General features: G+C 28.3%; 1 protein-coding gene across 1 annotated transcript in view; it reads right to left on the bottom strand.

Moving 5' to 3' along the window:
- The window catches only part of LOC107454846 (epithelial splicing regulatory protein fusilli), a 108,872-nt gene extending 96,166 nt beyond the window's left edge, over positions 1-12,706 (bottom strand). Inside the window, exon 1 of the mRNA XM_016072171.3 lies at positions 12,152-12,706. Within this exon, the coding sequence (XP_015927657.1) occupies positions 12,152-12,274 (123 nt within the window). The 5' untranslated portion in view covers positions 12,275-12,706. The remainder of the gene's footprint in view (positions 1-12,151) is intronic.
- Positions 12,707-13,150: the final 444 nt, after the last annotated feature.

The raw sequence follows: 13,150 nt of genomic DNA, 5'->3' as shown, positions 1-13,150 counted from the left end.
AATGAAGTTAGTTTTATGAAAATGGTCCTGCATTTCATCTTATGTAGTTATTAATTAAAATAAAAAAGCTTTGTGGCACATATAAATTAATATTTTCCATAAATATATGGATGTCCTCAAATCGTAAAATTTTTCGAGAACGTTCCGCTCATTTGTCCTCAAATCACGGTTTAGAAATCTGCTCAACATAATTATGCATATGTAAGAAATAAATATACCACACACAAAAATAATGGGATTTGAGTGTTTCAGATAATTTTAAATATTTTAAGGGTGTCGTGACTTGAAAAAATTATAGTGTACAGCCATCATTATCAGATTTGACTCATAATCATAAATTAGAGTTTTACAATCAACATTAAAAAAATTTCCTTGATATGCATTCAAATTTTTTGTTCATTATTTTACTTATAGCTAAATACCAATCAGGATGCTTTTATTTAAATTAAATACAATGATTTTGCATAATTCTCAACACGTATATATGTATGGTTTCTAAAAAAATTCATAATATTTAAGCTGTTGAATTGAATATTGAAAATTCCTTATTCGATGACAATGGATCTAAATGTTTAATGTTCGAAGTTAAAAACAAGAAAATAAAAAAAATCGCAATAAAATTAGTCTTGTAAGTGTAAAAGAGAAAAATAATTCAATTGTTATCTCATCTGAAACGAAAAACCTGGAGAGCATCGTTTTTGTCATAAACTTCTATCACCTTCGAAAATTCTATGTTTTCAAAATTGAGGCTCCCTAAGCTTTTTTCGTTTTAGGAGTGAGAAATATTGAATTATTTTCTCAATTTTCATTTCTTATTTTGTTTTATTACAGATTTTTTAGAAATTTTGTTTGCAGATTTCTGGAAAAGATTGTAACTTATGTTGCCATTATGCGCTAAGTTCCATTTGACATTTCAGCTCTCTAGCTAGTCAAAATATGGCTGAAATTTCGATTGACACTAAATCACTTTATCGATAAGTCTGTTTGCTGCGGTCAATTGCTTGCGTGCAATTTTCAAAAAATTGAAAATTGTTATTAGGCATGCAGCTTTAATAAATTTGAGTGCTGTATCAAGTCGGAAAGATGTCGAAATTTTGATCACAATATTCCTCTTTCATAGATAATAAGACGAATTAATAAAAAGTTATTGTAAAGAAAACCATGCGCTTAGCATATCAATAATGCATTTATCACTTATTTTAAAATCAATAATTTTTTTCTGTCTATATCTTAAGTAAACATCTTTAAAAAATAAAGAAAGAAAAGAATTATAAATAGCTATGTCAGTAATTTTGCTCCTGTTGGTGTAGTAAAAAATTTGGAAAGATTCTAAAAGATACCAGTTATCTTGCTATCTACATGTTAATCTAAAAGAAAGTATCATATTTATCTTTTTGAAGAGAATGAACTCAGCTTAGGTGAATTTCGAAAGTGAAATTTGTTATCAAGATTTTTTTAAGGAAAACAAAAGAAAGTGGAATTACTGTCGTTGTAAACTATTCTCACCAACTCTGTCTTACAATGCAATCGAAGACTTTGGTCCCGGAAATCGTCTTAAAAAAATTTTGAACAACATTTTCTTTTTTTATCAGAGATTTAAAATACTAAAAAGATTTTTTCCCCGTTTAAATTCAAGCTGGAAAACATAATTTCGAAAAAAAACAAGCAATGATGGCATAGCATTTTCAGAAAATATCAAAAAATTATGATAAAATATTTCCAAAGAATATTTAGGTGCGATCTCCAGAAAATATCGGACAATTTAGATAAAGTAGTTTCCAAAGAATATTTTTATGCGATTTTGAGAGAAAACATCCAAACATTCCGAGAAAACATACCAAAGAATGTCTGGGAGAGACTTCCAGCGAGAAACTGGGAATTATGGTAAAGTTTTTCGAAAGAATACTCAAGAATATGTAATTTTCCGCGTATATTTGCAAATTATGGGCAAAGTAATTTGCAGAAATTATTTAGGAATTTCCAAAGAATAACTGTGAATAATGGTAGACTAATTTCCAGTAAAGTTAAAATAATATATTGAAAATTTTTTCGAATTTAAGAACATCAAAGACTGCCTCTTTTTCCCAAATTAAACACTGGAATAATTTTAAAATTGTAAAATTAATTTTAGGTGTTAATTTATCTTAAAATGTCCCTAAAATTTAAACTACTTATTTCTTTAATCCATAGCCTTGAATAGAAATTATAAAAAAAAATTTTAAAATTCTTTTAAGTCTTACGGTTACCTTAAAGACTTATTAAAAAATGTATATCTATGAAGTTTAAATAAAGGAACACATTTCAGATAATATTAAACCATTTTTATAAGTTCCAATTTTTTAATGTAATGCGCATGCGCTGCAAACGATATACGACATTGCTAAGCAAAAATGGCGTCCTCCACCAGAATTTGAAACAGTCGGGATTCTCCCAAAACGTGCGAATTTGAAATGAGGGACAGCCGCATGTGTAAAAGACAAAATTATGGAGTAAAAAAGAGATAAAATTCTAATCATGGCGAAGCAGCTGTCGCTCTCTCCATTCTAATGATAAAGGATGATCATCATTATTAGGAAGAAAGAAAAAAATATATATCGAAGGAATAAAAATTCGAAATACTGTTGGGCAGACTTATTCACAGGATGTGGGAGATGAACGACAACACACCTGTTGAGGTTTTTCATGTACGGGTGCTTGAAATTAATTTATAAGACCTTTTCTCGTTTGGGTAGAGGATTTAGATATTCATTATCTGCTACATTGCAATAAAAAGAGCAGTCATCATTACTATAACTTAATGGAGCAAACATCAAGGGGGTACAACAGTGTGTAATACGGAATATTTTCTTAAAAAAATTTCTATTTTTGTTTAATTAGACAGTATGAAATAGACAACAATATTTTTATCCAAGTACATTGAAATTCGTACAAATAAGAGTGGTGTAACCTATGAGATTTTTATTTAAATATTTGCAGATAAATTTGCTAGCAAAATCTAAAAATTTAAAAAAAAAATTGCAAAAATCTTTACATTTTTCTAATGACGACAAACTAAAGGTATTTAATTTAATTGAATATACTGTATAGTTTAAAAATTACTTGATGAACATTTTTCCACTGTAGGCAGCTTTACGTTAGGGAAATTCTATACTATTTTGATTTTTTTTTTTTTAATACTTTGATCACGGTGTTTCTAAAAATGTTAATTATTTTGAAATAAAAAAATTTCCTGTGAAACTATAGAAAGTTAAATTACTGTTTTTAAAAGAATGAAATATTGGTGCAATGCTAATTTTTTGTCACAGTTAAAAGATTTTCATAGCCGTAATACTGTTCTAATTTGTTGCAATTGTCAATTCGAATAAATATAAATCACATCATCGTGCACATTAATTTTTCATCGAGTTGATTTCTTGGACTTAGGGTTTAACTTAAGCAGAAATATGAGCAAATTTAAAAGTTATTAAATTTAACAGTTATCAGGGTTACTATTAAGGCTATAACGATATCCTTTATCGATTCCTAATGCGTATATTTTTCTGACAAGGATTCTAAAAACATATATAACAGGTGATGATTTCGGTGTTAGTGATAAGTTCGAACAGTGATAAGTCATTAATACTTATAATTTAACTTATTAAGGTTGCAGCAGATTTATGCGATTTTATAGATCGAGTTACTTATATCTATTATGGTTCCAAATGGGACCTATTTTTCAGAAAATATATTACATGTTCGATTTTTAAAGTTTCACAATGGCTTCAGAAACATTTATTCTCTACTTTTTTTTCTTCATAAAATAAAATAAAAAATGACATATACCACACACCTACATTATTTTTCAGTACATTTGGAATGTCGTCATCTGTGATTGGTACAATGGCCACAAATTTCTTAGATTCTGCTATTATTTAGGAACCAATGGAATATCGACGAATTTTACAGCATTGTTTCTTACCACGTTTTGTGAGCATGACCTTTTTGTTGGAAATAGATAAATCGAACTTTTACGACGGCTTTAAAGTTTGAAATTAACCTGATCAAACAGTTTAGACCTCTCTATCTGACGTATCTGTTTACAGTTACTGAAAAAAGACATTGTAACCGTACGAAATGTTTGAAACCGTTCGTAAACGACCCATTTTTATAACCGAAATTACCAGTTTAATTTGATTTTTACTGTAGTAATAGACATCTTGAAAGATACCCGAATGTATTTAGCTGCTATCAAAACCTTCCGTAGTTGAGTTTTATGATATATTTTTAGTAACGATAGTCTTACTTCTGTATTTCCAATTTAATATCTTATCTCTTACAAATCGACCACTGCTGATTTTCTTTTACAGTGCTGTGAAAATATGTTTGTATATGACTCATTCTCCAAAACATGAAATTGCCTTTTCAATTAATTTAATAACTTTCATTTCAACGAGTAAAACGCTATTACAGTCGGCAAAAATATTGAAGATTCTACACTTCAATTAAAATTGATTTCCCTGTCTTCATAAAAAAAAACTAAAAGAAACTTTTGAAGCATTTTTATAACATCATGAAAGGGAATCTTAGATAATAATTATTAAAAGAAATAACTTATGAAAATGCTTATAGTGAAAATGCTATTATGAGCACTCATATATGAATTCATATAATAACAATGTCCCCATTAGTAAATAATTTTTTCTCATTTATAAAATCATTTCAACTCCCGAAATAAGAGATAGCGAAGCAAATTTTTTTTTAAAAATAATTTAACAAAATTTTGTTAGTTTAAACATTTATCAAAAATGACAAAATTATAGAATTGTCAGGAAGACAAATATTTTTGCGTGCAATATTTTTTTAAAAAAATATTTGATTTTATTACATTTATATTGATTTATTTCATAAAAGACAAAACAATGTAATAATATCAAACGCCCTTATTCGGAAATAGGCAATCACATATTAATGCTTCTTAGCTCTCTGAGAATTTTGAGACTTATATCTTAACAACCTCCAGTGATCAGCTGGTCCGCCTTTTTAAATAAATAGAATTTCTAGTGTTTCGAGATTTAAAAATAGTACAGACAAAAATCTAGACGTTACCCTAGCATGTTGCTCAAGTGAGAGTGGATATAATTTTTGCCTCGTACATGATAATCGTGGTAAATTTGTTATTAAAATGTCGAGTATAACGTATGCATGCTAGCATTGGAAAAGAAAACGCTCATTATCTCAATGGCACCTTTGATGGATAATAAATTAAATTGGCAACTTTGTACAAATTAAGCTGTGCAGTTATTTGCCATTATCAATTATACGAGCCAATGAACCTAATTTGTAAAGGTTTTTTTGTCAAAACGAAACAAATTTTAACTGCTATCTAGCACAGATCTATAACAGTAAACAATACATTTCAAAGCAAAAAATAAACTTAAAAAAAAATAATAATTTAGCTTAATGGCACTGTTAAAATAATAAATGATAGCATAACCAGGAAAACGAGTATTTAAGTTAAAAAGTTTATCTTTATGTTTTCTCTTATCTTCATCCAACATTATTAATTAATAATGGTAAATGAAGATGGTAATAATTATGGCCCACAATGGAGACTATCCTCCGAACCACTCGTCTGTTCTTTATTATTATTATTATAATTGTTTTATTTACAATACATTATAATAATAATAATAAAGAACAGACGAGTTTGTATTAAAAGTACAAGTCTAAGAAAACTTTCTGAAATACAACTTACTGTTTTGTTTCAGATTACACTAGAATGCTTAGAATGGTTATTTTCTCAATGCTAAAAGATTTTTATTAGACTTAGACCAGTGCTTCTTAACCTTTTTGATATAATGGACCCCTTTTAAAATTTTTTAAGAAGTCGCGGACCACCCCCCTGTGAAAAAAATAATTGTAAAAAACATCAATTATTAGAAATTATTTAATTTTATTATTTTAATAGTATACAAAATTTTTTAAATTAAATTTTTTAATGTGAAGGTTGCTGCTGCTTTTCCTTAATTAATAAATTGAATTTAGGGATGGTTTTCGACAAAACAACGTGTATATCATGTTCAACATTCAATCGATTTGGATGTTATGTTTTTATTGTCACAAGTGAGGAAAATCACTCTTTGCAAAGATACCCTGTAGCTATGAAGCTATGTAGCTTTATATCTATGACTGTAGCAAATGGAATTATAGCTGCCATAGCTCGCTGTGCAAGCAATGGGTAGGCTTCCAAACGTTTTAAAAATTAGGAGTAGTCAGCGGACCCCCAAAATATAACTCATGGACCCCTTGGTTCATGAACCACAGGTTAAGAAACCCTGACTTAGACATATGAAAAATTTAACGAGATATTGACTTAAATGCAATATTTTTTGTTAGTTGAAAATAGTACGCAATAAAATTATTTGCTTACAAGCATTGAAATCCAACGCGTGCTTATACTTAATTTGAATATGCAAATTAGGTCAACGTAAAATAATCTTTCACACAGCAATAAACTTCCGTAATCGCATTTTTTTTCTCATTGTTTTTCGATAAAATCATGCTGACACTTTGTTATATATTCCACGAATCGCAATTAAACTCTCCAATAAAAAAATTTTTTTAGTGTGTACTTACAGCTGGTGTTAAAACATTTCAAGTTATTTGTCAGATTTCAAACAGCTATAGGGAAGAATCTAAAATCTTCGGTCTGTTTCGATTCCATACATTTATAAAACTTTACATTCCTGTTAATAATTGAAAATGCTACGTTTTGAAAATAAATTAAATTTTGATTTAACGTTTTTTTTTTCCTGCCAAAACTAAACCATTGAAATAAATTCTATGATTTATTTATTTATACGTTATTTTTCAAATTTCATGCCTAAGTACGAACAACTTAGCTTATTTCTATTTTTTTCCTTCCTTTTTTTTCAAATTTATATTGCTGTTTAAATTTTTTGAATAATTAATCGGATATGAAGTTCTTAGTAGAAAAAGTATCAAATTTAGCATTTAAGGCTGTTAAAATAATCATCTAAAAATATTAATTTATTTATTTCTTCGACTTGTATGTTTCCGAGAGGAGATCTCGAGAAATTCAAGAATCATACCTAGCCCATGCCCCATAATCTAAATGGCTCAAAAATGAAATAAAATTATAAATGCTAAAAAAAATTTTGAAAAAATATAACTTTTTATATTTATTTAAAAAAAATTGGAATTTTTTTTTTAATGTTGAATAAAATTATTTTAACAATTAACTTTAATTTAGTTATGCGCCGCATGATTATTTTCATAGGACATTTTGAGCATTATAAAACCTCAAAAACTGCATTTGAATTTACATAAGGAAAAGAAACTCTGCATATAGCCAACTTTATAAAAGAAAAATGCATTAGAATCAGTTCATAAGTTTTTACGCCAAAAAATCAAATTAAATGACACCAGCAGCTTCCACCTCCCCCACCCCCTAGCGATATCAGCAGCTAAAAGCAAAATGGATGACATGAACTGTTAATGATATCAGCCGCAGTACACACAAGAATGTTCTTTGAAGAAGTTATATTGAAATTCTCACAAAACACAATGATAATTTATAGCATGTTTGAAATATACCTTAAATAAATAAAGCGAATTTTGAGGTAAATAAGTTTTATCTAAAAATTAAACTCGATAAGAATCTGATTAATAAACCTTCATACCATATTTTTATAATACAGAAACTCTTTGTTCAACCCATTAACACGCTAAGAACAATCAGTATTAGAATACATTTTATATTGGAAACAGTTTGTGAATAAGAGGACTTTTATAACAAACATTTTAAACATGATTTCTTTTGATATTTTTTAGATTTTACGCCAACAGCTAGCTTCATGAAGCAATAAAACAGAATACTATCTTGAAAGCTTATTTAAAACATTCGAAAACACAAAAATATAATTAATAAAGTTAAAGTAAAATACAACCAAATGATTTAAAAGTTTTTATTTTTTTAGGAAATGATTAATCCTAACCATATGTATTTTAGAGAATGATAAATCTACTATAGATATTTTTAACTAATAAATATCGAAAACTGTTGAAAGTGAATACTGTATTTTGTTTTTAGACAAAAAATGAGTTCATTATTCGGCCTTCGTCCAAACGACTACCAAAGTTTTACTAAAAAGGGAAAAAAGCGGAAAATGTTATCCCAGGCCTGGAACTGCTTTCCTGAGGGTCCTGATAAAATTATTCAGAATAAATTTAACTAAAATACTAGAAAAGGCTTTTCTTGTGCTGTTTCTCGTCTGTTTTGAAAAGGTCATTTTTAAAAAGCATGATAACTAGACTTTCTAAGTTTTAAGATGAAATTTAAAAAAATCTGCAAAATCTAGAAAAGATTGCCTAATATGAGTAAGTACCAAAACACATTAAATACGCTAGCTCAAATTATAATCTAGTTATAATCTTGCTCTAGTTACAATATTGGATCATGGTTATTTATAGACAATTTCATGACAAAGAAATATTATGTAATACATAAAAAAAGTGTTCTGGTTTTACAAAAATACTAATGACGCATTTGACTAAGCTCGCATGTGTCATATAATAATACTCAATAAAAGACATTTTTCAAGCACTATGCACGCACGCACTGTGGCCAATAGAAAGTTTCAATTTTCTCTCTCCGTCGGCTTCGCAGAAGCGTCAAATGTGTTTTAGACTGTTTTTGATTGAATCTACTATCTCATTTTGCTACAATAGGGCATCTCATATTGAGGAATTATCTCATATTTATAAACCTTTCCTCTACGTAACTTTAAAATTGGACAACTTAGCTTTGTATTGTAATGAACATGTCATCCTATCTAGAAGAACATGTTTTTAGTGCTGATAATGCTCCATTACCAATATTGTAAGCTTACCTACACAGTGAAATAGTTTCAGGGTCAACAAAAAGGTGGTCCTTTTATAAAAATAGGAATTGACTGCTAAAATACATTGCTTACTGGTAATAAAGTGGTTACACAATAGCTTGTATGAAAACCTACATTTATATATGTGATGGATGGAATAATTTCCAACTGTTGCTAACAAAAAGCAATAGTCACTCGAGTATCGTCTGGCCCATGTCTGACCCCTCTTCCACATTTGGGTGGCCTGCGGCACAGAATGAAGGCCTTTCATTTTTTTTTTCTTTCTTTCTTCCTTTTTTAGAGAGAACTTTACGGTGAATTCCGTTAAATTTAGGAACTTTAAAATGCAAAATTCTACGTCAGATAGTATCTATTGCGTTTAAAAATCGAAGAATCTTGCTCTAAAACAAAAGTTCAATTGCTGAAAAAACATTTTGAAATTGCAAATTTAATCTTTTTACACTAAATCCGTGAGAAGTATTTTGTTACGTAAAGCATTCTTAAAAAACTTCCCTTTTTCTGACTACATTTTATTGAAATGTGAATACGAAAAAACAAATCCTACTTATAAACTATTTACAAAACACTAACTGTGAAAATTGCCGCCAAGCATTTTCCGCCAAAAATAAATAAATAAAAATGAGTGGTCGTAACACTCAGAAAAAGTTAATACATAATATAAGAAAAGTATTTTTTTGTCGCCGTTGGTTCCAGTTCTTTAAATGGTTAATTGAAAAAAATACTTTTTAAACGTTTAATATTTTCAACCAGCTGCAACAAACATAATAAAACAAGGAAAAAAACATTAGCAGCTACAATTATTTAGAGTTAATAATGCATCCTTAGATTAACTGATTTTCATAACCACACAAATTCTTATCAGGAGCAAATTTAACTTCATGAGAATTTATAAATTATCAAAACTTAAAAGAGATTGGAATAGATAAGTATGTCTGTCGTACAAATAAATTCCTATAAATGTACGGTAAAAATCATCACTATTCAAGGCACTATTTAATTTTACTGGTGTTTTACCACCACGCTAGGTTACTTTTGCTTTTTTATTCCTTACAGTATCTAGGATTTGCTTTAAAAATCCCTTTTACAAGAGTATTTACTTCCAAAAGATATTTTTAAAGTAGGTGATAGATTTCATATTCATTGAAAAAAAATTTCACAAGTCGAAAAAAGTAAAAAAATTGCTTAATCTCTATGAGGTATTGCATTTTATTCGACTGGAGCATATCATACCATTTTTTTTTCTTTTTTGAATGCAATGTTACTTCCAAAAATAAACAGAATTTATGATAAAGTCACTTACCAGATTTAGTTGAAGCAATTAAATCCAATGATACACACTTTTTTTTAAAACTCTTTTTTCAGAATATGTTTTTAAGCGATGTTATAAACAAAAATAAATTTTAGATAACTTAAAGAACAGAGTATTAAATACTGGGTAACACAGGAATTAGATGTGATTGGGGTAACAGTTAATTGAATAAAGAACTCAAACCATTAAGTGTGCTACAGATAATATATTCATGGTATCAGTAAGTAACGTTTTAAGAAAAAGAAAAAAAAATGATCAAAAATATTCCATGTAAATTATCTCTCATCTGCTTAAGATGTTGCAATTTCTCAGAAAGTATTTTCAAAAAAAAAAATTTTTTTTTTTGGTCTATGTTTTGGTGACTCATGTGAGGAGCATTTGCGTTTTTATTATATCTGAAATGATGTAACAGTATAATCATGTAATTTGTGCGTAAATGTATTAATCGATCTCAAGTTTAAATATTAATCTTTCTTTAATAAATTAAATTGCTGAAAATACTCGATAAATGTTCAAATAAGCTCTTTTTTCTTTCTTGAAAGTAAAATAGTCCTAAATTTTATAATTACTTGATATTAGGACACTTTTAAACATCAAACAGCAGTTAAAATTTTCCGTCCATATTTTTATTGAATAACATTTATTAATACAATTATATTAGCACATTGTGGAGAGAAAAAACTGCTAATATAAATATACATATTTTATAAAAAAATTAAAAAAAGACTCACGTTCTAATGTATTCTTAACGTAAGAAAATTATAGTTGTTTACTATGAAATTCATTAGATATTGAAATGCCAATTTTTTCCAATTTTTAAGTTACTTAGTCTTTCGTTTTTTTATTATTTTTAATTGAGTTTTTTGTTGATGTTAAAATTAGCACCTTTAAAATATTCCTTCCAAACAGCTTCTTGCAATATTTATCTATTTAAAGCTAAATGTATTCAAACAAAAAGTGTAAAATATAAACTTACTCTCAAACTAGTAACAATTCAGCTAAAATCAGTCATTTTTTTAAAAATTTCTTAATGTTATTGTATAGTATGACTATAAAAAAGCCTACATTCCCATTCAATGCAAGAGATACGTTAAAATTAGCAATATATTTTCACACAAATTATAAACTTTTTAATAAAAATACTTAGTCACCCAAAACAATCCTAAATATCATGTTCTGTGCCGAAAAAAAAAATAATCAAGTTTTAAACCGATTGTGAGCAAACGATTTTGAAAATCCATGATTTTTAATAACGTTAGCTTAAAAAATTTTTTTTGGCACTTTTAAATATATTTTCTAAGAAATTAAAATACTTTACCTGCTTTATGAATTATAAATTATTTTGCAACACTAGTTTGTGAACCCCGAAAAATGTTAACACTAATTACTATATAAACTTTTGAAATTAAGAATTTTACTTTTCCTTGGAATAAAAAGAATATTTTCTAAAATCGTATTCTTATCTTACTTTTTAAATAATATATTTTACTAAAATAAGAAATGTCAAGAACTTTTGAAGTATGCACTATTTTCTATCTGCAATGTATGGATTGTGAAAAATATTTTATAATGTTAATCCTAATGTAACAACATTTTGAAACAAACAAAATGCACAATTTATAAAACGATTTAGGAAATGCACATTATTTTTTTAAAAAAGAAAAGAAATCGCTTGCATTTTAGAAAAATCGTTTTCTTATTTTTTTAAAACTTTTGGCTAAATGCATGTATAAAACTTATTTAAGCACAAGTGCCTTGTGAATTGTCTGCAAATGGGAGCTAATTTTGGGATTATTTATAACGGAAAATAAGAACGTAAACCTATTTTATATTTAAACATCGGGCAAAAACAACGTTAAGTTATAATACTTCTGCTGATGAGAGAGCAAATAATGGAATTTCGGAAATAATTATGGTTTGAATAGAGTGGATTCCTTACCTTTGTGTTAGAAAGATCTACCAACACCCAGGAGAATAGAACTATATCTTGTTCATCGCTGCCCAGTTCTTCTTGCAGACCAGCGGTGACCGTAAAGACCCCCACCAAAAATTTTGTAGCCATCACCGGTGATTAATAATAATTAACAAATATTAACGGGGTAGAAACAAAAATAAACAACAGTACACGCCCGTCACCCCGGTGCTTTTTATTCTACCCGGGTTCAGCCAGATTGCAGAGAGGGTCGAGAGAAATTGAAGAAGGGCTACCAAAAGAATAAATAACACGAAATAAATAAAATGCCACCAAACCAAGACACACAAACACCAAACAACGAATTTGAACCGCAACCTAAACACTTGGATGCATCACTGGAGAAGTCGCATGCCACAGCCAACAGGTAAATCTAGTTTTTCCCTATCTCATGTGAAAATCCCCATCAAGGTAGGTTTCTCTTTTTTCTACCTGTGGCGTTTTTCATTCCCCCCTCCTCCTTATTCCCAGTACAGGTACTGGAGGAACCTGTTGCTGGCTGTCACTCTTGCGTTTCATTTCAACCGGCGATGAACTGTTTGTTCGAGAACGTCAGATTGTCCAGGGGGAGGGGTGGATCGAAATAAATATTTACGACTATATCCGTTATAAATACGATATGTTTAAGGGTGGTTTTCCAATCTCTGTAGCATAAAGAAAAGCACAAATTTAGTTATTTAAATTCGAAAGTATTAGTTATATAACATATTTACAAACTTAATAAAAAAATATTGACTGGGCTTAAAAAACCGAAAAAATTATATTTTTCAAAAATTATTATACTTTTTTTTTTATTAAATTCAAATATTTTTAAATAAAATGCATTTTTTTAAAACTTGATGAAGTACTATTTAATTTTACTGGTGTTTTACCACCACGCTAGGTTACTTTTGCTTTTTTATTCCTTACAGTATCTAGGATTTGCTTTAAAAATCCCTTTTACAAGAGTATTTACTTCCAAAAGAT

This window comes from Parasteatoda tepidariorum, chromosome 5 (assembly GCF_043381705.1).
Source record: "Parasteatoda tepidariorum isolate YZ-2023 chromosome 5, CAS_Ptep_4.0, whole genome shotgun sequence".
Classification (NCBI taxonomy): domain Eukaryota; kingdom Metazoa; phylum Arthropoda; class Arachnida; order Araneae; family Theridiidae; genus Parasteatoda; species Parasteatoda tepidariorum.
The sequence above is the reverse complement of the archived record's forward strand: the minus strand, read 5'-3'. Positions and strand labels throughout refer to the sequence as shown.